At 44.4% G+C, this 27,311-nt stretch overlaps 1 protein-coding gene across 1 annotated transcript in view; it reads right to left on the bottom strand.

The window, feature by feature from the left end:
* The window catches only part of EGFLAM (EGF like, fibronectin type III and laminin G domains), a 106,758-nt gene extending 81,971 nt beyond the window's left edge, over positions 1-24,787 (bottom strand). Inside the window, exon 1 of the mRNA XM_083576043.1 lies at positions 23,934-24,787. Coding sequence (XP_083432169.1) covers positions 23,934-24,045 — 112 coding nt within the window. The 5' untranslated portion in view covers positions 24,046-24,787. The remainder of the gene's footprint in view (positions 1-23,933) is intronic.
* Between the last annotated feature and the right edge of the window lie 2,524 nt (positions 24,788-27,311).

Here is a 27,311-nt window from a genome sequence, read left to right as displayed (position 1 = left end):
AACCTCCCATGGGAGACCATTCCACTGTCGAACAGCAATTACCGTCATAAAGTTCTACCTGATGTTCAGATGGACTCTCCTTTCTTGTAACTTGAATCCATTGGTTTGGAGCAGGATCTAACAAGCTTGCTCCATCTTCCATGTGACAGCCCTTTAGGTATTTGAAGATGGCTGTCATATCACTTCTTGGTATCTTCTTGTCCAGGCTAAACATACCCAACTCCCTCAACCGTTCCCAGTGGCGTAGCGTGGGTTGTCACCACCCAGGGCAAGTCAAGTAATTTGCACCCCCTAACCCGTGGATTTGCGCCCCCTAACCCGTGGATTTGCGCCCCCTAACCCTAACCCCCAGATGTTGCGCCCGGTGCGGCCGGCCCACCCTGCACCCCCCACGCTACGCCACTGACCGTTCCTCATAACGCTTGGCTTCCAGACCCTTCACCATCTTGGTAGCCCTCCTCTACACATTTTCCAGCTTGTCGATACCCTTCTTAAATTGTGGCACCCAGAACCTGGACACAGTACTTCAAGTGTGGTCTGACCAAGACAGAATAGAGCAGTATTATGACTTTTCTTGATCTGAATACTATACTTCTGATGGTGCAGCCTAGAATAGCATTAGCTTTTTTTTGCTGCTGCATTACACAGTGGACTCATACAAAGCTTGTGGTCTGCTAAGCCCCCAGATCCTTTTCACATGTACTACTGCCAAGTCAGGTGTCCCCCATCTTCGATTTGTGCAGCTGGTTCTTCCTGCCTAAGAGTAGAATGTGACATTTTTCCCTATTGAAATTTATTTCATTAGCTGTGGTCCAGTTCTCCAACCTGTTAAGGTCATCTTGAATCCTAACTCTGTCTACAGTGACATTAGCTACCCCTCCTGGTTTGGTGTCATCTGCAAATTGGATGAGCATCTCCTTAATATCTTTATCCAAGTCATTTATAAAGATGTTGAACAACAAGACCCAGACAGAACCCTGCGGCACCTCACTTTTCATATTTCCTAGGATGATGAGGAACCATGAGTGAGTTTGGGTTAGTGGGTCTCTTTGGGTTTGGTCAGTCAACCAGCAACAGAGAATCTCTTGAAATATCTAAACTCCATGGCTTGAAATTATCTCTAGTTGCACTAGTAAAGTTCAGAGTTCTGCTATACTTGTAACCTTTTCCAGTTAATGATCATATTTAGCTGTGTAAGTTCTAAGAACATCTCCAGTGTGTTTTGGGAGGTTGAAGCTAGCTCTGTTTTTTTACCAAAAGATACTTAGACTAATGTTTTTGGCATGCCATCGTCTCGTGAATTTGAAAACAACACACTGTGTACACTCGCAGTGCCTCTTCTATTTTGAGAAAATATTCACCAATCTACAGAATTCCCTAATGTTCCTAATGCACATTAGGTAGCAGGAGATTTCACACAAACAGGTGCTAGCAATTTTAAGTGCCTATTTTTCTTGTTCAAACAGCATAGGGTATAATTAAAACTTGAAACTCATTTCAGAAGTTGTGTATCTTCATGAGATATGTAAAGTTTGCAGTTTCCACAAGTTTGTCTAGGTGTTTTGTTGTTGTTGTTGTTTGGCTAGCTCAATTGGTAGAGCTCTGGATCTCAAGGTTGTGGGTTCAAGCCCCACGTTGGGCAAAAGATTCCTGCATTGCAGGGGGCTGGACTAAATGACTCTCATGGTCCCTTCCAGCTCTATGATTCTATGATAAACTGAGATTTCTTTTCCCTTGGAAGAATGCCTACTCTTTGTAATACCAGCAGGAATATAGGAAGGTGCCTTATGCCAAGTCGGGCAGATGGTCCCTGATACAAAATGGCTGCTTTGGGTGTGTGGCGTAACACAAGAAGCCTACCAGTATACCTGAAGGAGCGTTTCCACCCCCATTGTTCAGCCCAGACACTGAGGTCCAGTTCCGAGGGCCTTCTGGCAGTTCCCTCACTGCGAGAAGTGAGGTTGCAGGGAACCAGGCACAAGACCTTTTCGGTAGTGGCACCCGCCCTGTGGAATGCCCTCCCATCAGATGTCAAGAAAATAAACTATCTGACTTTTAGAAGACATCTGAAGGCAGCCCTGTTTAGGGAAGTTTTTAATGTCTGATGTTTTATTGTATTTTTAATATTTTGTTGGAAGCCACCCAGAGTGGCTGGGGAAACCCAGCCAGATGGATAGGGTATAAATCAATTATACTATCATCGTTAGTATTTACTGCATCTAAAGAAGCAGAGAGAGAGACAGGACTGAAAATTGGTGAGGGCATGCACCTCTCCACTAGCCACACCATCACTTGGATGGGTTGGGAAGGCACAGTGAAGCTCTTTGTGTCCCTCCTCTGTTCAGAACAAAGATGGGAGGGTTGGTGTCCAGTCCTGGCATCCAACGAAATTATTTATGTATTCATTTCATGAAATTTATACACTGCTTGACTGTAAAAACAAAAACAAAACTCTCCAAGCAGTTTACAAATGAGTGAAACAATAAAATTGCGGGTAAAAACAGTTCAAAACAACTATTTAGAACATACAAAAGATTACGATCAGCAATAAACAAAAAACACTCTCCACGTGTCTGGGTAGACTTAGACTGGGTAGACGGAAACAGGTTTTTAGCAGGATGTCTGTAGGCAAGGGAGTTCCAAAGTGTAGTTGCTGCCCCACTAAACAAGTGATTTCTTACAAACATGGATGGGGTATTATGTGGCACCCGTAACAGTGCCCGTTTTGTGGATCAAAGTGGTCAAGTGGACATATATGGGATAAGGTGCTCTCACAGGTAAACTGCCCCCTCCCAAGTTGTAATGGGCTCAATTTAATAAATATATCAATGCTCGGGACTCAACTAGTCAGTCACCCTCTGCTAGATTTAATGCGGGCATATGGAAGCAGGTGCTGATTTCAGTGTAAGAGATGCCAAACCAGTGCAAACAGGAAAGGAACAGGAAGAGCCAACCGTCTGTCATGCATTGTGAATTTCTGAGGGGGTATTTGCTAAGCTCCTTTCCGCATGCCATAGGAAGTAGCGGTGGGGACCCGGGGACCCGTAGGTGTTGCATTGGCAATCCTCTCTGTCCAAGGCAACAAACAAGCTTTGTGGTTGAAGAGGGATTTGAATTCAGTCCCAAAGCCAAATTTAACCCTCTAGCCACTACAGGGCACTGCTTAAAAAAAAAAAAACATGGAGGAGAGGAACACCACCAATATCTATCCCTTTAACTGCCCATTGCGCCTTAGAAAAGGCTAAACTCTTAAACTGTTTTATGGGAAGGGTTGGGGAGGCCATGGTAAACCATGTTTCTGAGGTACATATCTGACTTAGTTGGTACTGGATTTTCAAATCTAGAAAGAGTTGCCTCTGGCAATAATAACATTGGAGTCTGTGGTGTGCATGCATCTTTTAAGCTCCCAGTTTCTGAAAGGGCTCAGATAAGATTACCAGCTGACAGAAACAGTTCTTCACAGGCATGGCAAGTAGCGATACAGGGCTCCACGGAGCAGTATTTTACTGAAATGAATTCATCACAGAAAACGTATTTCTTCATTCAGTGCCTCCAGTTCTGTAAACCCTTTTCCACATGAGTGCAGCTACAGGGAGCTCAACAGAGGAAGCAGCAGCTAAGGAGCTGCTTTGGTGGTAAAAGAGTGACCTGGCTTCTTAGGACTGGTTCGCACATGACTATTCTTCCCTTGGCTACTGCAACATCAAGTGGTTAATCGCATATACGAAGCGGTCCTAACGGAAGGTGCAGTCTCTCACCTCAAATGCAATGCTTTGCAATTAAAATTTGAACATACCCATTGCAAACTGGAACCAGACCACCCTGGAATCAGTTCTAGGTTTAAAAGGCTCTAGTGCTACATTGTCCTTCCTTCTAGTCTCAACCCCTTTGCAAATAATAATAATAATAATAATAATAATAATAATAATAGGGGATGATCACTAATAGCAGTGCTGGGGAATTCTGATGAAAACAGCTGTGCAAATTGCCAGCATTTGCTTGTTCCTCTCATGTTCAGAATGGAAACTAATCTAGCAAATAGGATCAGTAATCGCTGCTGCTGTTTTCAGTCTGCAAGCAATACATAACAATATGTGACTGATTATTACTATTATTACCAATTTGCACTGCCTTTCCTTCGCATTAAAATGAATAGTGTGGAATAATGTAATGACAACAAAATTAACTGTGCAATCAATTATGTAAAATTTCGCCATCGTGGAAAGCAGGGTGAATAATGAAGTTTTTGTCAGAAGAAGCCAAACTGCAGCAAAATGGAAACAGCACTGCATGCAACAAATGCCAGGCAGAAAGGAAATTGGTGTCTTCTTACTCCTTTACTCACTAGAGCAGAGCTTTCCAAACTGTGTATCGCAACACGTTAGTGTGTCGGCTGCAGTGTGTAGGTGTGTTGTGCGACCACTCCCTGCACTCCTCCCGGGGCTGGAAAGGGGTTAGTTTAACCTCTGGTTTGCTAGTAAAACTAAATTACTGTGCTGTGAAATTATACAGGTCTAAAAAGTGTACCACCAACAGGAAAAGTTTGAAAAGCTCTGCCCAGTCATTTGTTAATGAGCCACCTGTAATTTCCTGTTTTGATAAATGTGTGTGTCTTCGTTTCTCAATCTGATCCTTCTACATGGTTTTGTATGCATTGTGATATTTATGCTTTGCGACTTGCTGCTGTTTTTGTTGATTATAGTTTCGTAATTATTTATTGTAACTGCTGAGATTGAAGTTGTTTAATTATTTCCTGATATTTAATTTTATTGTGTACTGTTTTATTCTAATGTATTATTGAAGAATACTTTATTTGATGTAAGTTGTTTATTTCAAAGCAATGTTTTTACTATGACCTTTTTCGTATTGCATCAGATTGCTATAAGGTGTGTGATCGTTGTTTCTTCAGCTTGTAAATCGCCTTGTGTCTAGTAATATAGAAAGGTGGTATGCAAATTAAAAGCGAAATGAAAATACAGTGGTACCTCGGGTTACATACGCTTCAGGTTACATATGCTTCAGGTTATAGACTCCGCTAACCCAGAAATAGTACCTCAGGTTAAGAACTTTGCTTCAGGATGAGAACAGAAATAGTGCTCCGGCGGCACGGTGGCAGCAGGAGGCCCCATTAGCTAAAGTGGTGCTTCAGGTTAATAACAGTTTCAGGTTAAGAACGGACCTGCGGAACGAATTAAGTACTTAACCCGAGGTACCACTGTAAAACGAAAACTGTTTCCCAACCTGAATAAGGAGGCAGAGTAGTTTACAAATGCCAGGCTTCCCTGCTGCCATTTCCTACAGCATCATACATTTCTAAATTAGAAAAGTAGCCAACAAGTGTAATCCATGCGTTTCTAACAGTAACAAAACAGACTTGCAACACTTGCAAGCCCTGTCTTAGCTCCATGGAATATTTGACCATGGTCAAATATTTCCAAATAGCCAATCAGCAAGCAACTGATATGATTTAACAGTTGGTGAATTAGACTCCTAACCTTAAACAAAGGAAGATACTTGTAGTGCAGTCACAAGCAACCTAGAAAGCTGTCTTAAACAGATCTGTCTAGTTCAGTGCTGCCTACATTGGCAAGCAGTCGTTATCTGGATTATCAGACAGGGAACATTCTCAGCCCTACCTGGGAGCTGCCAGGGATTGAACCTGCAACCTTCTGCAGATTTCTACCACTGAGCAATAGCTCTTTCCAGTCATATGTGTATATACTCAAAAGTAAGCTCTACTGAGTTTAATGGTGCCTATTCCTGAATAGGTGGACATAGAATTGCAGCCTGAGAAAAGGGATGTAAAGCATGCCATATTATATACTGAAGTGCTAAATAATTAATCAGCTACAATACATAAGAAATAATAGATTTCAGTAATTTCCTATAGAATAATAATAAATCTTTACACTAGGGAGGGTTAATTTGCAGTCCAAAGGCCAAATCTGGCCTACAAAGCAATTTCATCTAGTCTCAGAGGCTCAGCCAAACTCTAATTAAGTTGTCATAAAATATATTGCCCACGGTTTCACTATATGAAAAGAAAATTACTTTTTTTAAAAAAAGATGAGAGATACAGAAAGTCCACGCTTTAAAAATGTTACATCTCTTTTTGGAAAATGCTGCCTGCCGTGCCAAAACTCTACAGCCCCAAAGCCCTCACTGCTAGAGGTGCGGATTTTATTACAAAGCCCAACTTCCTATGAGGGAGGGAGGTTGCGCTGCGAATCATAATTACGTCTTCCTGAACACTGACTGAAGCTTAGAACTACCCATGAGTAAATACAGAAATCGGCTATCTTGGGTTATCGATGAGCCTGTAAGTCATTTCATAAATGTTCTTATTAAGTTCCTCACACGTTGACATTGGCTATCAAGTTTATGGGCTTTTCTCTTCATCTTCCTCTCAATCTGAGATGGGGAAGCTCAGGCTGAGGAACCAAGCGCAGCTCACCCAGGCTTCTCTACATGAACCTCAGGGCTCTCCCCAAGTCACACACCTGGTTGGCATCCTCCTTGAGTGTTTTTATCTGGATGGGATATTTCCATGAATTTTCATCCTTCTTGCTTGCCTAGAGGCAGAGAGGTGTGTGTGTGTGTGTGTTTAGAACAGCACCGGCCCACCCATGAGGTGGGGTTAAGTGGCTGCCTCAGGCGGAGCCCCACCTGCCCCGCCGCTTCCACTGGAACACCCTCCTCTCACCAATTTCAGGCTGCAGGGGGGACACGGTGGGGGACGCACATTCCTGTTTCGCCTCAGGTGAGTGTAAACGTGAAAAAATTGTAACAGTGAAAATTATATATAAAAAACAAAGAAAATATTTTTCCACAAACTGTATACAGATAAGTAGCCTGCATGTGACTGTCAGGAGCTCATCCTACTCTCGAGTAAGACCCTGGCAGAGACACATGCCCGACTGGCATGTTCTCTCCTTCCTGGTCGATCGATCGGGAGCTTCAAAAGCTTTCTTCAGCCCAAACATCACAGCGACCGATGCCAACAGACATCGGCACACTTAGGGATCCGCAGAGTCTTCGCAACTTGCACAACAGACCTCAGCAAGTCAGCATTTTGGCTAATCTATTTACATATAAACAGACACGGAGCACTGCAACATGGCTCCCTCTCTCTCTAGCATCAGACAGCAAAGAGAATGAACAAAGGACAATAGTCCCGCTTCACGGAACACAGTAACACAAACTTCCTGTCTCCGTCACTTCCCACTCTGTGGAGTCAAAACATACACCGTCATGTGATAGACAACAATCCCATGACTGCAATCATGGAGCAGGAATTCTAACATCGACATGATAGGAAGCAAAGTCAGCATGCAGAATAAACAAACATAGCAACAAGAACCAATCTGCAACCTCACTAGAATAAGTTGTAGAACTCCAAAAGGATCAGACCTGAATGCCAAAGTCAATGCTGGAATGACATTTGTCGGTCTTGTTTGTTTTTTAACAGGCGTTCGCCTCAGCCCCAAAGTCTGAGCTGGTACACAATGGAGCGATGCTCCCAAGCAAACATCACAATCACTAGAAGCTGTTCTTGAGCATTTCTGCAGCAGAGGCCATTTTCTCGCCCACCTCCGATGTGGCATTTTTTCACACTCACCACGTAATGAGCGCGCATTTCCTGCCACTTGTCTGAGAACGGAGAACAGTTCTAACCATGAAGTATTACTGGGTGCTGCTTTACAGTCCAAACGCTGTGGCTTCCACCCGTCACCCACTCCCTTTGGAACAAAGGCCATTTGTGACATAAGCAAAGTTAGACCAAGACTCCAGCTAGGACATGACTGTCAGTCCTAATTGGCAGCACATCGTGAAACTTATTCTCTCTCTGGGGAATCAGGCATAGAGGCCTTTCCCAGCTGTGCTACTCAAGATCTCTCAAGATGTCAAATAGGAGGACAGCCGGTGGAAACTTACAAACCTAAGGAATAGAAAGCGAATGTAATTTTTAAGAGAAGAAGCTGTGACTTGAGTGTGTCAGCAAAGTTTACTAAAAGTCTCCTCCTGTGGCCTGATCTACATCAACTGCTCTTTGGTAGCACAGCTTTGAATTGCAGGTGGCGGAGCCATTCTCCCATTAAACTGGAAGACTTCCCCATTAAAGCAAATCATTGGTCATAGAATACTGGTGTGCCAGGTGGACAAAAGGGCTATAACCCTTATCCTAGCTGCTTTTGTGTGTGTGTAAGGCGTTTTTATGTGGAGGAGCATGAAATCATATCATCCTCCCTTCACCTGTAGTGTGAAGTGATACAGTACAGCAGGGATGTCCAACTTCCAAGAGACTGAGATCTGTTGTTGTTGTTTAGTCGTTTAGTTGTGTCCGACTCTTCGTGACCCCGTGGACCAGAGCACGCCAGGCACTCCTGTCTTCCACTGCCTCCCACAGTTTAGTCAAACTCATGCTGGTAGCTTCGAGAACACTGTCCAACCATCTCGTCCTCTGTCGTCCCCTTCTCCTTGTGCCCTCCATCTTTCCCAACATCAGGGTCTTTTCCAGGGAGTCTTCTCTTCTCATGAGGTGGCCAAAGTATTGGAGCCTCAGCTTCACAATCTGTCCTTCCAGGGAGCACTCAGGGCTGATTTCCTTCAGAATGGATAGGTTTGATCTTCTTGCAGTCCATGGGACTCTCAAGAGTCTCCTCCAGCACCATAATTCAAAAGTGTCAATTCTTTGGCAATCAGCCTTCTTTATGGTCCAGCTCTCACTTCCATACATCACTACTGGGAAAACTACTCCCACTGGGAAAAAAAAAACCTGGCAGTGATCTACCCATTGTATTGACCAAAGTTGCATGGTCAGAGGAGGAGTTGTTGTTTTTGGGATATCAATCAGGATCACGAGATCAACCAGGGACAACCCGCAGTCAACTGGTAGATCGCAGTCGACCGGTTGGACATCCCTGCAGTATAGGAACAGTTTGAACTAGGGCTGTACCACTTACAGGAGCCTTCCCCAACTGGGTTATCCTCCGGGAATCTTGGATTACAACACGCAATAACCCACTTGACACAGCAAAGCAGCAGAGGGTGAGACTATCAGTGGCTACTAACCATGATGGTCATGGTCTGCCTCCACAGTCAGAGGCACAGGAGCTAATTCCTAGGGGTCAAGGTCCCTGCAACTACCCCCCAAACTGAGGGGACTGGGGCCCCAAACATTGATGGGCATTGCCATTCAAATGGTATCAATCTTGTGATTGATTTTGTGGGGCGGCGCTTACCTGCCCGTGCTATTTTATTCAAGTTGGTACCCGTGGCAGAGGCAACGCTGCTTCTGAATACCAGTTGCTGGAAACCATAAGAGGGCAGAGGTAAGGTAAAGGTAAAGGACCCCTGGACGGTTAAGTCCAGTCAAAGGCGACTAGGATTGCGGCGTTCATCTTGCTTTCAGGTCGAGGGAGCCGGTGTTTTATCCACAGACAGCTTTCCGGGTCATGTGGCCAGCATGACTACTGCTTCTGGCACAACGGGACACTGTGACGGAAGCCAGAGTGCACAGAAATGCCATTTACCTTCCTGCCACAGCAGTACCTATTTATCTACTTGCACTGACATGCTTTCGAACTGCTAGGTTGGCAGGAGCTGGGACAGAGCAACGGGAGCTCACTCCATTACGGGGATTCGAACCACCGACCTTCCGATCGGCAAGCCCAAGAGGCTCAGTGGTTTAGACCACAGCACCACCCGCACTCCCACAAGAGGGGAAAACTAGCCTATGGAGCTGCAGTAAGGAGTAGGGACTGACTCATCCATCTATTTCCAGGCCCTGTCAATTTCACAAGTGTTCATTCCTAAGCCTGTTCTGTCCTGTTTAACTGTGATTATAAAAAAAACAACACCCAAACAAATCTGCATTAAAAATCAGACTTAAATATCAGAAAATGCACATTTAAATACCAATGCACACGTTTCTAAACATGGTGTGTCCTGAATTGCACGTTTTCAAAGGACATTTTGGTACTTTTTCTTTTCCACCACAAGAATTCAGAAAAGTGTGAGATCTGAAGGATTGGTATCTTACAATCTGCCTACCAGTCTGGAAAGTGCATATCAGGTCGATTCACGATGAAATTCACAGAACTTGAATTCCTCAAGCATCACAAGAAAGGAGCAACTACTGTGCATTAGTAGGAGCAAGAGTCAAGTTGCCCAGGGGCTAAAATAGCCCCATGGAATCACACTGTACCTGCACAGACAAACCTAGTTGTTGATTTGGGTACCGATCACCCCAAATAAAGGGGTGAACATACAATCAGGGCATATCTGGATTGCGAGCATCCTCCCTTGGTCTGTTGCAATTCCTTCTTAGCTACTGGGATTCATTCCTGAGAAGCTTGGAAGTTAATTCTGAGGCTTTGCTGTGTGTCCATTATCTCTAATACGCAGTTGCTCTTGAGTGCTTTAATATGGTTTGCATTTTCTTTACCTTGCCCTGTTGTGGTTTTAACATTAGAATATTTTGTTATGGAGGAAACTGCAATGAGCCAGAGAGTGAACAGTGTACAGTTTAAGTTATCCTAAGGGAACTGTTCTCTCACTGCCTGCACACAATTACAGCACTATTAAGCCTCATTATTATGAATATTGTGATTATTATTACACATGGTGAATGCTGTGTTTTTCAACTACTTCAACAAACCATCCAATGAGATTTGGAAAGAATGCGCAAAACGGCAGCCGAGCGCAAAGCTAAAGTGAAGGAACAGCCTGAATATTAAGCAATGAACACCACTGGCAATTATATAGAAACACGGTGGAAATAAGGATAGAAATATTCAAGTCTTTGGGGAACTTAAGTCTACAGTATTTCACTTATTGATATAGCCAGATTCCTGACAGCTACAGTTTCATTTTGCCCTTTTTAAAATTGTGCTTGACTTCCTTTTTCCTCATCCATAATGCATCTCAAATATGACTATAAATAAATGTTCAGAATGAGTCCAGCAGTCATCAAGAGGTTTCGAATCGGACCCACAAGGGTTTTTGATCTTGGAGTTTAATTTTAGCAAGCTGCATTTGTGGCATTTATTTTTACAGCTGATTTCCCCCCTCCCCCCCACCTTCAGAAATAGATTTCTCTCTCAGTCGCTTGTTTCTTGGGGGTTACAAAATTGATCTGTGTACGCCAGCAAGATTCTGAGCAGAAGAACTTATGGGGGGAGGGGGTGAGAGAGAAAAACTACAAGGTGAGCTTGGCTACTCCTTTTACTCCATCAAGCCCTTTCAAGGTCAAATCTCATTACTGAAAAGGGACTAGTTTTATTGCCACTCTCAATTTGACCTTTTCCAGATGCAATTCCTGCATTAACTCACTTTGTCTATCAGTATTAAAAGAGCAAACCATGGAAGAAACAGTCCTTGCTGTCTTGTCTGTTGTCCGCCCACTTCTTTTTGATGTCTCTGTACATGAGATTTTTTTTTGTTGTTGTTTAAAAGAAAGTAGAAGCAGAATCTCAAACTGAGGCTCACAAAAAACATGCAGATTTTAAAACTAATGCAAAAAGAAAAAGAAAACCACCCTAAAGCAATTACCTTCACTCATTTCAACATCTCTTTCGCCTTCCTATTTGTTATTTGTGAGGAAGAAATAAAATGCATTGGGCAATTTACATTCAACAATTATTATTTCTCAGAATTAGGTACTACCTCTTCACTTGTTGCTGCTTTCCCCTGTTTTCTGGGGCTGCCTCTCCTCCAGGTAAATGATAGGTGCCGTTCATTTTTTTTAAACCATTCAACATATGATAAACAGCAGGACTGAAACAGAACTGCGTAGCTACCTGAACGATCTCTGTACTCAGCTTATTGAAAACGATATTTCACAGCAGGGTCTCAATCGAAGCCTTCTCAGAAAACCCCACAATTCCAATAGCCTTTGGAATAGTGTAGGTGGGATTTAAATTGCACACGGCTGCAGTTTCTCTCCTGGGGTTTAGCCTTCCCTAAATTGAGCTGCAAGTGGGGGAGACGAGGGCAGGTTGCAGCCCCCATCTGCAAAGAGTCTTCTAAATGTTTTTCTGCCACTCATAAGGACTTCGCTGGAAGCGGAGCCAAGAAGGTAAACAAAGCAGAAACAAAATTAAAGACAAATAGGAGAAAACAGGTGTCTTAAGGGATAATGGCTCCAGTAGATAAGTGCTGTGGTATTATATACAGAGTATGCAATGAAGCAAACCTCTGCAAAGAAGGAACACACACACACTTTGGCTTTGTACACATTACCAGCTTAAATTTCAGCTTTTCCTAAATTTGGATTGAAGCTGGCATGAGGAGAAATGGATAGCAGAACCATACAATTGTACAGTTGGAAGAGACCATGGGGGTTATCTAGTCCAAACACTCCAAGGAAGGAATCTTCTATAAGAGGCTGCTTTATGGGCTCCTCCAGACTAGTGTTTTATTGTGGGTGTTTTCTGCTACGTGCTTTTGACACAAGAATAGTGCCTTACTGGTGGATTTATTCCGCTTTAGTTTGTGCTGCAATGCTTCCCCAGGGCTGTCATGTTATGGTTGTCCAGAGGGACTACAGTGCAATGAAAGCAGAACATTTCTAGTAGGAAAAGTTATGGGATTCCAGCAGGATGTTATGGGACACACACTAATTGGAAATGAAGCAGTTAGACTGCTCCCCAAACATCTGTAGGCACAAACAGGGTTGCATCCAATGTGAACACTGCTCAGAGTAGAGCCTAACTTTAGTCCATTACAGTGGTACCTCTGGACGCAAACGGGATCCATTCCAGAGCCCCGTTCGCATCCTGAAGCGAACGCAACCCGCGTCTGCACAGGCCACGATTCACCACTTCCGCGCATGCGCGTGATGTCATTTTGAGCGTCTGCGCATGCGGCGAAACCCGGAAGTAACGAATTCCGTTACTTCTGGGTCGCCATGGAGCGTAACCTGAAAACGCTCAACCTGACGCATATTCAACCCGAGGTATGACTGTAGTTGCAATGGGTCTACTCTGAGGAGGGCTGAAACACAGTTAAACTAAGGATGGCCACCAACCTGGATGATTTTAAGAGAGGACTGGACAAATTCATGGTGGACGAGACGGTCAGTGGCTACTAACCATGACAGCTATGTTCTGCATCCACTGTCAGAGCCAACGATGCTGCGAATCGGAGGTGAGCAGAGTGTTGTCGCAATCATGGCAGCTTGCAGACATTCCCACAGACATCTGGATGGACGCTGTGAGAACAGGACGTTGGACTAAGTGGGTCACTGGCCTGATCCAGTAGGCTCCTCTTCTGTTCTTATGACTTAGTTGAATATAACCCACAGTGTTGACAGTGGGATTGCTTCTGACAGCACTGTGGGCACGAATCATCATGAATGGGCCACAAAAAGGATGTCTGGAAAGGCCTTCCCAGACATCCTTTTTGTGGCCCATTCATGATGAACAGATGAAGCAGATGGACAGATAAGTCCACAGCAACACAAGCCCCTTCTCTTAAATATCAGACCACCCCAAGGATGCTGCCCTAGGTCAGGTCACACTGTATGTCCATCTTCTAGTAGTGGCAGAACAGGGAAGACCTTTTCTCCTCATTTATTTCCATGACAGCCAGTCTGCGTAGGCCAGAGCCCAAGGTGGCTGAATTTTCTTTGCCCAACCCCACTCATATGCCCATGAAATTGCAGGAATCGTGACTATCTAGGCACATGAGTCTGGCAGTATCCCTTGGTGTGAAGATTATTTAGAATAGGAAAGGCAGGAGAAATGTAAAACCAGAATGGTACTTTAAAACACAGACATTCAGTTTGATCCTACTGTGGTGCAGTGGGTCAGTGCATCTAACCAGAAAGTTAGTGGTTCTAGCCCACACAGGGACAGCTATGGTCAGAATTCCTGCATTGCAAAAGGCCTGGGCTAGTTGTCCCATGGAGTCCCTTCCAACTGTATGATTCTATGAATTTCAGTGACTTACAAACAGGGTACTGGTCTCCTCATGTGTAATGCAGCAGTTTTGATGGTCTGACACCTTTGGGAAGTTGGGAGATGGGTTAACATAGTGTTAACTACCATTGGATTCCTCAACCTCCCTGCCAGATGGGATTCATTCTTGTGATTGACAGTAAAATGACTTCTCTGCTAAGATAGGATGGAGGGGAAAAAGAGATACAGGGGCATCTTAAACTGACAGGTGGCCGTAGGCAAGCCTGCGTTACAGCCCCAAACCATCTCTCTGACTTACAGCAACACTTTGGCATCAACCAGCTAACATATCTTTTTTTAGTGGACAATGCCTTTCCCCTCCTCCCCAAAGAAGTATATTTTTAATATATCAGAAGCTAGAGAAACGTTAAAAGCAGTTTCTCATTTGTCCCTTTATTTTCCTGCCTGTCTCTGCAGCTGATGGCCATTTAATTCGCAAACACTGTCCATCTCAATTATCCTAGTATTTACTGGCATCTATTGAGCTAACCAGGGATCACAGAGCTAGATCCTTGAGGTCAGGCCAGTAAAATTAGCCATCTGTCCAATAAAAGCTTTAAGCTCAGCCTGCTCTTAAGTATTATGCCTCCAACTGTGCTGTTTGCACAATAGCAAATGACCAACAATATGACTCAGCTTATAATTTTGTTTCTTCCTTTACACTATTGTTGGACCAAAACATTTTTTTTTAAAGGACCTGAACTTTGCATGCAAGTTATGCCCTAATGAGCAAAATAGGCCAAATTTACCAGACTGGGAATAAGGCTTGGTACTCTGGCTAAGCCAAATTATGATGAGCTCAACTAATACAAACTTCCACTGAAATAGAACTGTCAATCTGTAAACCTCTTACTCTGGAGTAATCTCACAGAATTGGAATTCAGAGTGACTACTCAAGCTTGCGATAAGCAATTTTAACTGCCATTATTTTCCTTGGTGCAGTCTGTGAGGTGTCAGAAAAAAAGAATACAGTGGTACCTCGGGTTACGAACTTAATTTGTTCTGGAGGTCCATTCTTAACCTGAAACTGTTCTTAACCAGAGGTACCACTTTAGCTAATGGGGCCTCCCACTACCACTGCGCCACTGCCGCACAATTTCTGTTCTCATCCTGAAGCAAAGTTCTTAACCCAAGGTACTATTTCTGGGTTAGCGGAGTCTGTAACCTGAAGCGTCTGTAACCTGAAGCGTCTGTAACCCGAGGTACCACTGTAAGTAGCAGCTCTTTCCAACCTCACATTGGGCAAGGTGTGTGGCAGTTGGGAGGAGAGGAGGGTGTTGGGAAAACAACTGAGAAGGACCTGTCATTGTGGAGCTAATCCCATTCTGAGACCTCTGAAAAAGGTGTACACATTTTGCAAAGCATTGTGGCTGGGTTGAAGAAAAAACCTCTAATTCAGAAACCATGCATTTCAACATCAGACCAAGGACCCCTCTGGGGCATTCAGCAATCGCCAACTATGAGAAACTCACTATGAGAACTATAGAAACTCAACTATGAGAAACTCACAGACAATGCATAATGGAGCAACTTTGCTCTCCAGCAATTAGGAGTGTGTTGTTCCTCTGCATCATTAATACCCTAACTTCAATCTCCTTGCATGGATCCTTGCCTGGTAATACAATTCATGGTGTGGGTGGCGCTGTGGTCTAAACCACGAGCCTCTTGGGCTTACCGATCAGAAGGTCGGCAGTTTGAATCCCCGTGACAGAGTGAGCTCCCATTGCTCTGTCCCAGCTCCTGCCAACTTAGCAGTTCGAAAGCATGCTAGGGCATAAATAGGTACTGCTGTGGCAGGGAGGTAAACAGCGTTTCCATATGTTCTGGTTTCTGTCACGGTGTTCCGCTGCCCCATAAGCAGTTTAGTCATGCTGGCCACATAACCCGGAAAGCAGTCTGTGGACAAACGCCGGCTCCCTCAGCCTGAAAGCGAGATGAGCGAAGCAACCCCATAGTCGCCTTTGACTGGACTTAACCATCCAGGGGTCCTTTACCTTTTTACCTTTACCAAAAAAACTTCCCTGCACCCTTGTCCCATTCAGCCCTTAAGTCCTTGCACCAGCATTTCATGTTAACTTAGGACCATTTTACATGTTGCCACAGTTTAGATGTTTATGAGATTCCATGGTTTCCACAGTAAACCCTCTTTCCCTCACCTCTTTGATGCACCAAACGAGAGCACTGGGAGAATCCACCTCTGGTTTTAAACTAAACTGTGGTTTCACAACTTAGAGAGCTATGGTTTGCTGCGGCTTAAACCCTTGGCTTTTTGGCACTCATAATTTAAGCAAAACACAGTTCTCCGAGTTCACACATCACAAGGAACTGTGGCTTATTTAAAAGTGGAAGTAGAAGTTTTGATCTAATCCTCTGGTGCATTGAAGATAAGAGGAAAAGTACAAGGCTGTGTATCAACAATGAGCTGCCATCAATCCTGGCTCTCTGCCAAGAAATCCTGTTTAATACGCCTGTTTGCAAATATGTGTTTGTTTAATTCACACTTTTTCATATTAAAGTTTTAGGCTTATTTATAAAAGCATAATGTGTGATAGTACTATATTACAGGAGATTGCTGTCTTTTCTGCAGAGTTCGTGTGTAGAATTTGCACAAACTAATCACTGGGTTACATCAGCCTATTAAAAAAAATGCTGTTTTCATGCAACAGGTGAGTCTTTCCTTTCTCATTGCAATACTATCACAGCTACTGATGATTGACTGATTAACTGTCTTCTTTTTAATCAACCACTTAGTTATTCCAAGTAAAAATTAAACTATTTCAAGGAAAGTCAAGTATATTTTTTAAAAATCCTCAAAGCTTCTCTTAATATCATAAACAAAATGCTTACTATGTAGAAAATCATCCTAAAGACATTAAGATATAATCTTTTAATTCATAGTATCGTTGATTTGAACATGGCCCACTCTATCCCTTCACTCAATTCAGGAAGATGAATATAGGTTATCTCAGAACCCCTTCACAACAGATGAATCTCCAAATAGAATCCGACTGAAATGCATATTTTATCCTGCAAATTAATGAATGACCTGACCCAATTAATTATGCTGACTGATCCATTAAGACTTTTGGCTCACTTCACGGAGCCTAGGATTTGAAACTAGCAGAAGTCACAAGCAAAGAGCACACCGAAGTGCCATAATTTTTAAATTTCAGAGGGATGGTGTAACAGAAAAATAATCATCTTGCAGCACCTTAAAGACAAACCAATTTATTGCAGCATCTGCCTTTGTGGACTAAAGCCCTCTGCGTGAAATGTAACCTCAGCTGGAAGGAAGCATGTATGTATAAAGGGAAAAAACCCAAGGCTTAGCATGAACATGTGAGTATGTGGGCTCATGGAAAAGGAGGTAGAAGCCACTTTACTCCCCTTCTAGTCCTGCTGCTGCTATAAACTAAGCCAAGGTTTGGGTTAGCATGTCATCCAAATCTGGATTCATGGTCTGTCTAGAGGAAACAGGAGCCTGGGTTCAGACAACATGCTAAGCCATGGCTTATCTCACAGCAGCACAGCAGAAGAACTGGATGAGTGAAGCAGCCTCAATCTCTCATATAGGAGCTTGCGCAGTCACACTAAGCCACAGTTTGTGTGTACAGAACTTAATTCGTTCTGGAGAACTTAATTCTTAACCTGAAACTGTTCTTAACCTGAGACACCACTTTAGCTAATGGGGCCTCCTGCTGCTGCCACGTCACCGCCGCGCAATTTCTGTTCTTATCCTGAAGCAAAGTTCTTAACCCGAGGTACTATTTCTGGGTTAGCGGAGTCTGTAACCTGAAGTGTATGTAACCTGAATCGTATGTAACCCAAGGTACCACTGTACTGAGCCTGTGACATCCCTGCATGAAGCAAAGCTTTAAATGTTCATCATCATCATCATCATCATTTTATTATTTGTAAAAATAGAGACCCATCTGACTGGGTGGTTCCCCCAGACACTCTGGGCGGCTTCCAACATATATAAAAACACAATAAAACATTTTTTTAAACTTCCCTATGCTTCCTAACTAATGTATATATTTCTTTAAACCACCATGCTCTTATGCAGCTCTCATGCATTTAACTTGAGCTTGCAAAGATGTGCCCAGTGCAGTGGGCCCCCAACTATGGCAGTGACCTAATGCAGTGAGCATCCTCCTCAGATGTTTCATCAGAGCCTGCATTTTGCCTCCAAATCTATTCATTCCGAGTGCAAAGATCATTTTAATCTGGCTCTCTACTATTTCAACATCAAGGACCAGACCCCGTGCCCTTGATCCCTATGCAAAAGACTCACTGACGTCAGTAGGGATTCTGCTACAGATCAAAAGTAGCATTAGATTCTGAAGGCCTTTTATGTATCCTTAAGAGTCTCTTTCAAGAGCCCCAACGAAGTTTACACAAACTGCCTGTCCATGAAAGCCCCATCTTTATGCTTTAAAGGAGCTGCTATACATGGACATGAAAATCCTCATTGTTTAGCATCCCAGATGCTCCAGGGTTCAATCCTGCAGTCACCAAAGCACAGGCCACTTAAACCAGAGTGTATGCATCATGTCATCCAGTCTGGACCCTCAGATGATCAATACGATTGTGTGTGTGTTATGTGCAAGTATTGAGGCTTAAAAGCGGGGCTTGATTTGTGCCAGAGATCAACACAGCTCAGTCCCATGGAACTTGGGTTCAAAAAGACGTTATTCGTGTGAAGCAGCAAGGCAAAATAAAATGTTTCTGAATATATACAAATGTACACTTTCTTCCATCCCAATAGGTGGCTGTTGCTAGACTGCACATGTCTGGGATCAGGAGGTATGACCTGACTTCCAAGCCAAGCACTTAAAAAGAAAAGAAATTAAGCACTTCTGAATAAGCCCATTCAAGTGGTCCCCCTCAGTCTTCCTAAATGGACTGCAAATCCAGCATGCTACCGAAGACCAGCTGTGAAACAGTAAGAACAGGAAAGGGCTTAAGTGGTCCAATGTTCTGCTCAGGTGGAGAAGCGCATATGGCGCCATCACACTTATGTCAAACAAGCAGCCAGCAAGGAGCATGGTCAGCAGGCATGAGTCCTCTCTCTATTTGTCAACGCATGAAAGTCATTTGAAACCCTACGCCCTTTTTAGGAACTTCATATGAAAGCATTACAGCAAGTAGCTGATTTAGGGCAACCATCAGGGCATCAACAGCCATTATCCCAATCTTTGTCCTCATCTCAGGACAGTGGTACCTTGGTTTGCATACGTCTTGGTTTGCATACATTTTGGATTACAAACACGTCAAACCCGGAAGTGCGTGTCCCAGTTTGCAACCTTTTTTTTGGACTACAACCCTTTTATTTTTATTTTTTGGATTACAAACAAAAAAAATTTGGAGGTCCCATTGGCGAAAGCATGCCTTGGGTTACAACCTGTTTTGGTTTACAAACCGACCTCCGGAACGGATTATGGTTGTAAACCAAGGCACCACTGTACCTATTTGCATGTCTAACACCCAAAACAAGTTCACTCTTTAAAAAAGTGGGGGGAAATGACTGTCCCACTGAACAGGCCTGTAATCAAATGGCTAAGATTGAACATAGTCCTTCGGAAATGGGCAACAATCAGGGTAGGTAACTACAGTACTGATTCCCTGGGAAGGGGTTAAGTGTGTAGGCTTATTAATTGTCCAAGGTTTTGCACAAACAGCAAAGTCTACTTGTTAGTCAAGAGACATTCTCCAGCTTTAAAACATAAACTTGCCTTATGTTATCTGGTGGGCGTTTCACCAGCAATAATACTAATATTGCAGCTGCATGACGGGATATACTAACTGATGGTCTCTAGGGAAATTACAGTAAAGTTTGGACTAGACGCAAAAGCCTAGAAGCCTTGTAGACTGTAATGTGAGTACATACAGTAAGGAAAGCATTATACAGTGGTACCTCTGGATACGCACACCTGTGATTGCATATCCTTCGGGTTACGTACACAGCAAACCCGGAAGTATTTTTCTAAGTTTCACCATACGCGCATGCGCAGAAGCGCTCTACCACACCATGCCACGCACATGCACGGAACAGGCACCTCCGCTTGCAAATTCCTCAGGATCTGGCCAGAGCTCCAGAACGGTTCCCATGCGCAACCGGAGGTACCACTGTACTGAGTCAGACCATTAGTGAAATAGCCTTCCAGGGTCTCAGCAAGTGGACTTTCCCATCATTGGCTACTTGATCCTTTTAACAGGAGATACTCAAGATTGAGCATAGGACCTTCTGCATGCAAAACATGTGCTCTACCACTGAATCATAGAATTGTAGTGTTGAAAGGGACCACAAGGGTTATCTATAGTCCAACACAGGAATCTTCTGCCCAACGTGGAGCTTGAACCTACGACCCTGAGATCCAGAGCCTCATGCTCTACCAACTGAGCTATCCTTGGTTAAGTATGACCCCCCTCCCCAAACAAGAGTTTGGCTCCATAGAATCACAGAACTGTAGTGCTGGAAGGGACCCCAAAGGTCATCAATAAGTCCAACTCCATGAATGCAGCAGAAATCAACCACCATTTTTTGAAAGAGGGGTACTGAATCACTTAACAAATGTGAAGAAGTTATTATGTGTCCTTCCCTTCGCAGCTGCTTACAAAATATCCAAACGAGTAGTTTTCAAATGTCTCCATAAAGAAAACAGAGAACTTGCATTCTATTTACTGAAAGAAGCTAATGGAAAAGCAAGAATGTGTGAATCTCAAGTTGCAACATAGCATGCTTTTAAGTTGCATAACAGGAAAGAGTTCTTATATATAAGAACAGGTAAGCAATGGACCAAGTGGTAGAATTCCTGTCCATAATGAAGGGATTTCAGATGATCCCTCAGGTGTTTAAAGGATGCATGAAGGTCATGCAGCTTAACTTTGTACCCAACAATGTAAGGTAAAGGTAAAGGGACCCCTGACCATTAGGTCCAGTCGTGGCTGACTCTGGGATTGTGGCGCTCATCTTGCTTTATTGGCCAAGGGAGCCGGCGTACAGCTTCCGGGTCATGTGGCCAGCATGACCAAGTTGCTTCTGGTGAACCAGAGCAGCGCACGGAAACACCGTTTACCTTCCCGCCAGAGCGGTACCTATTTATCTACTTGCACTTTGACATGCTTTCGAACTGCTAGGTTGGCAGGAGCAGGGACCGAGCAACGGGAGCTCACCCCATCATGGGGATTCGAACCGCCAACCTTCTGATCAGCAAGTCCTAGGCTCTGTAGTTTAACCCACAGCGCCACCCACGTCCCAATCACCCATCGATGTACCTAATGGCCAAATAAACACCCCATCAATTTTGCACATGTGAGAAGGGTGTCTATCTGCACGCCAACACAAATGCATTGAGCTCCTGACCCCGTTAGGGTCCTCCCTCATATGGGGGAGGTCTATAAGCACGGATGTCCCAATTCTCCACATCTGAGTCCAAAGTGGAGATGCTGTTTGAATAAGTAACAGGTGCATCAACAATAATCATATACTGGTGCCATACACAAGACTGCTTTGTGAGCTCATCTGAGCTCAACATTTCCCAGGTATAGTTTAAGTCAGACTACTGGTCCATCCAGCACAATATGGCTGGGCTCCAGATGTTGTTCAACAAAACTACAGCTCCCATGCCAATGGTGAGGGATGAAGGGAGAGTTGGCCAACAACATCTACATGGCACTAGGTTGGCTAGCCATGATGTACACCTAGGGTGCAGAATATCTGGCTCATGGACCAAATTTGGCACTGCACGATTTGGCCCACAAAGCTGTTTACTCCAAACAATGCCCATCTGCCCTACATCTGAAATTACATCTGACAGGCTGAGCAACTGATCTTGCCATGGGATATTTGACTGCACAGCCCAATCCTGCAAAAAGCAGCATTGAGGTAGCCACCCATCAACTGCCGGACAGTTAACCCTGCTGGATTAGTTGTGTGACCCTATATTCATGGCTTCCATAGTGTGCTGTGGTTCCCAAGCACCTGGCAACTAGCTGGCTATAGGGTGCTTGGGATGTGTTGCACAAGTCACACAGACAGGTGGATGGGAAAACCCAGCTGACGGAACAAGAATGGCACCAGGTGATGGGCAGGAAGGTTGCCCCACACACCTGTCGAAGTTGAACCATGGGGGTGGTTTGGCAATGCCAGGTCCAAAAGGGTTTTCAGTGACTGGCAGTAGTTCTCCATGCTGGGTTCCTAGACCTACCTGCAGATTTCAGGGGTTGAACCTGAAACCTCTATGTAGAGCATTGCTCTACCACTGAGGCATAACTCCAAAGTGTTGGGCTAGGCAACGTCTATGAGATACTTTCTAGTGGAACAATCTACATTTCTGAAGTCCTACTATTTTTGTTAATATTTCTATTTGCCTAATCATCCCAGACTTTCTTTGCTATCTGCAAAAGGAAACACTGATTGTACGGAAGGTGAGTACAGAAGCCCTATCCAATTAACACACTGACATTTTGTACAATAAGATGACAGAGAACCTAATACTAGTCAGGCAGGCATTCACATTAGCTATCACTTTTGAAATGAATGAAACAGAATAAGGGGCATCTCTCCCAAGAGCTTGTGTTACACAGACTCCGTTTAGCATGGAAACAAGTAACAGGAAAAGCAGGTGGTATAATGAGCCTGTCTTTAATGAGAGGGCAGGAGAAAAAGTTAATTTTTAAATGGAGTATCATGAACCACTAAAATATTAATCAGCCAGGTACTAATGCTTCTAACACCCAGAGCATTCTCGCTTCCAATTAAAGGAAAAAATGACAAATAACTTTTGACAAAAAAGCCACTTACTTTTAAAGCAGAACTTGCTAGCTAGAAAGAAATCAGCTGGAGTAAAACGGACCAGACCACAGAGCGGGGTTTCTGCTCCTTTAGCAACTGATGTCAGACAGAAATTCAACAGGTTCAACTTTTTCCACAAGTGGGGTGTTGATGGGGAGAAACTTACCTGGTTGAATTTCTGCCTTACAAAGACTCAGCTGTTGTTATTTTTTAAAAGGCAAAGGAGCACCACTGGGAGACAGAGGACAGGAAGATTACAAATCCCTTCAACTTTTCTTTCTAGTAAAACATCACATTGGAATAAGCCTGACTTGTCTGTCTCAAAGCTTGATGTAAACTCTGAACTAGCAGCATATTTTCCCAGTGTTCGCATAGATCATTAATACCATAAGACACATCTGCTAATGTCTTTTCTTTTTAATGAATTTTAGTTAAAACCATAAACACACTCTTCTCCCGGGAGTCGCTGATGAACTCAGGAATTTTTGGGGTGGAAATGACCTAAAACAAATGGATGTTCTTTCCTACAATTTGCCTCGGCTCCTTTTTCATTTGTTTTACGCGTAATAAACCGGGGGGGATTTTGGGGGGGGGGGGAGAGATGACTCGTCCGATTGTTCTTTTCCCAACAGGAAATGGAGAAGCTGTTTTGACAATATGGATTAAATAATGGTTCTTTTAAAGGCATGGAACCCCCCGCCCCACCCTTTGCTCTCTCCCTCGCCAATGTCTAGTAATTGAGATCACATGGACTCTGTCTGAACTCTCAGCCGTTCTTCGGGGGGCTAAAATGAAAACGAAACCCAAAACAGTGGCTTCCCCAGACCGCTAAGATTTACGCAGCAGGAGCTGGTGGTGGCGAGTAGGTGTGCGAGGATACGGGATCGAAGGAGCTTAAGTGCGTCTCTTAAGAGCGCGCGCGTTACTTGGGAGGGCGGGGGAGCCCTTTATGCTTAATTTGTTTTCATTTTTAACTTTTCCCCGTCCACCCACCACCTATGCGCACCACGTAGCAGTGCAAGCGGGCGCGTGCCTGCGATTCCTTCGCACTTTTTTGATCTTCCCAAAAGATGCCCAGGGACTCAGAAACGAGAGAGGGCACTGGAGTCGGCGAGAGTTTGGCGCGCCCCTCCTTTCTTTCTTTCCCTTTCTTTCTTTCTTTCTTTCTTTCTTACCTTGCCTCCTTGGGATGTTTCTTCTGTTTGCGGTTAAGAGTCCGATGCAACAAGCCAGCAAGACCCAAAGCAGGCGGCGGGAGCTGCACGGAGACCGGCAGTGTAAATCCATTTTGGCTCAAATCGGATTGGCCTGTTTCCAACAAAACACACCGGCTGCGATGTGGGGGGGAATGATTATTATTTTAAGCAAAGTTTGAGCAAGTTGAGCAGAGCGCGCTGAAGGGCTGGCTTTGCAATCCGTGGTAACGACGCTCCAAAAGATCCTAGAGATTATGGTAATCGGGGAGGAGCTTTGTGCTGGGTTGCAAGCGGGGGCGAGGACGACCAGTCGCGAGTCCGGCGTCTGTGGAAGCCAGACGGGTTTAAGTGGGTCTGGCACGGAGCAAGCAGCACGGTTTTTACGCACGCAACAGGGCGGGGACCTGCCCTTTGATGGGATTAGAAGAATCCCCAGTAATGCGAGGGCGCACAGCGACTATAACGAATGGATGAGGCGCCTCTTAACTGCCTCTCCACACACACTTGCGCCCCACTCCGCCCCCGGGATCGTCTTTGAGAGGATGGATCCAACAAGACGCCCACCTCCCACTGAGAAGCGATCCAGCGACGCCCCCCTGCGGAAGATGATCCGTCGCTCACTGCGCGCCGCAACGCAGCGCGCATTTCCAAACGCTCACGGCGCAAAACGGCCGGTTCCCTCTCGCAGTAAGAGCAGACTCCAGAGCCGTTGGCTGCCCTTTTCACCACCACACCCGGCTCTTTCCCCGAGCCCCCCACATTCCGTGGCAGAGTCCCTTCTCGGAAAACACGCCGCCTCTCCTCAAACGTCCCCTTAGATTTCTCCTCCGCTCCTCCAGCTGGGGAGTCGGCTCGCCAGTTTCCCCATAGAACAATTGCCAAATTAATGCCCCTTCCCTACTCTTCATTTGAAACGTTCCAGTTTCAAAGGGTTATTCATGGGGTAGCCAGGCTTTTTGTGGGGGGGGCAGGCTTTTTGTTAGGGTGCCAGAACCTGTTTGATACGTGTTTTTATTGATTGTGGGAGAGCTGCCCCTCCTTGCCCCCCTTGGCTACGCCCATGGGGCTATTTTAATTCATTCTTTTTATTTAAATATGTATACCCCCTTGGGAAAATAAACAAATCCAAGGTGGCTAATGATTTTTAGGACCTTATGACATTTACCTTCAGAATACTTTTTTTTTAAGTCTCTCTTTCCAGCTTGCAACTCGGAAAGGTAATGAGACTTGCCCAAGGCTGCTTGTGGAATCCAGTGGCAGAAGTGGATTTATGCGCCTGGCTTTTTTAAACCACAGTCTCCCAGAGCCAAACCAAACTTCTCAGAGAGGCTTTCATAATAGTCTACCCCCTAGGGGAAACTGTAGGCATTTTCTACATCACACATGATATTAAAACATGTTTTTGAGTTTCTCTTGCACTGCTTCTGCATAACTGCAAGCATGGGACAGAAAGCAGAAGCGAGCCTTAAATAAATAATAATAAAGTATTCATGCTGCAGGCAACACAAAATAAACTTCCTAAGTGAAAAATATTGTGCTGAATTAAACAAGCTGAAATTATAGCACTTTCAAGGTTGCCGTCCATTACCTGTTTATATGGGAATATGCCCTGTTGAACTCAGTGGGACCTACTTATAAATAGACATGTATAGGATTGTACTCTAACTCTTGTGGACAATGAGCCGGATTGCGCATTAGAAACTTCCCCACACAATAAGGGACACTTACTAGTTGTGGAAGTATCAGCCCGTCACTGTTTGAAATGAAATTACCTATTTTTTTTCCTGCCAAGAAGCTCTGCAATGCCACTCCTTCAGAAAAGCTCAGATCACTTCCCAAAGGGCATTATTAGAATTGTGAACCTGCCACTCAATCCGTAACATACTCTGGGTTCCACCGCCCTCCCCCACCTTCTCTGCAGAAGATCTGATCTAAAATACTTCCTGCAAAATAGAGAATGCACAATCAGCTCCCATCTCTCCTGGGCTTAATTTGAAGCCTGTTCTGAGCTTGCAGCTGAAGAACGTGGTAGAGTCTTGTGGTGGTAGAGTGGGCTATATCACTTCACATGGGAGAGGAAGGGATTACATTTTTTAAGTTGTCTCAAGCGTTCTTCTGTTTCTCCGATCCTTTCCAGGAACCTGTAATTTGTTGTTTTCCAGCTGAATGAGAAGAAATGGATGCTGAGGATGAGAAACAGGGTAAAGCAGGAGAGGTCCTGCGGGTTGTATCCAGCCCATGACCCAGAAGTTCCTCACCTCTGCTCTAGACCTGAACCCACTGGGATTTTTAATAGCGAATTTTGACCACTGAGTTTATCTTGGTTTTGAGATTCTACTAACTTTTGGCACAGGAATATGAGCGACAGAAGGCTAGGGTTGCAACCGTAAGCTCAAATACTTGCAAATAAGTCCCATTGAAATGAATGGGGCTGGTGCCCAAGTAAATATGGTTAGGGAATTGAGTTGTTATCTAGCGGATACTGAGTTAAGCAGATAAAGGAAGTTTAATCTTTCCAGATGGAAGCTGAATCCACTTTGGCCACTCAGACTAATATAGTAACTTCCATACAGATTAGTAGCAAGGAGGACAACGACGACAAGCTGGGGAATAGGAATGGGGGAAGGTAACCTGAATCCACAGGGAACCAGGAGTGGTATTCAATTAAGCTTTAACTCAGAGCAGACCCATTGACTACGGTTGTGTACACATTACCAGCTTAAAATACAGGTGGATTGTTCTTCAGTTCAGTTTGAAGCTGGTTTCCGGGGGCAGGGTGGGGAGAGACATCAAAATACAGTATGGGAAACAACAGGATAGATACAGAATAGATATGGATTGTGGCTAGCCATATGTGTACACCACTTCGCAATCCAGTGGTAACAGCACACTGGATGCAGAATAAGCAGGAGTGTGTACACAGCTTAAGTTTTGTCCATTAATTTCAGTAGGTCTACTATGACTAAAGGGGATGCAGGTGGCACTGTGGGTTAAACCACAGAGCCTAGGACTTGCTGATCAGAAGGTCGGCGGTTCGAATCCCCACGACGGGGTGAGCTCCCGTCGCTCGGTCCCAGCTCCTGCCAAACTAGCAGTTTGAAAGCACGTCAAAGTGCAAGTAGATAAATAGGTACTGCTCCGGCGGGAAGGTAAACAGCATTTCCGTGTGCTGCTCTGGTTCACCAGAAGCGGCTTAGTCATGCTGGCCGCATGACCCAGAAAGCGAGTATGAGTGCCGCAACCCCAGAGTCGGCCACAACTGGACCAAATCGTCAGGGGTCCCTTTACCTTTACTACGACTAAAACCTAATTGAATGCCATTCAGGAATAGAGCCCCATGCTGCATGAACAAGATGG

The sequence above is a fragment of the Podarcis filfolensis genome (genome assembly GCF_964270895.1).
Source record: "Podarcis filfolensis genome assembly, chromosome: 11".
In the NCBI taxonomy this organism is placed as follows: domain Eukaryota; kingdom Metazoa; phylum Chordata; class Lepidosauria; order Squamata; family Lacertidae; genus Podarcis; species Podarcis filfolensis.
This window is presented reverse-complemented; position numbering and strand designations above follow the sequence as displayed.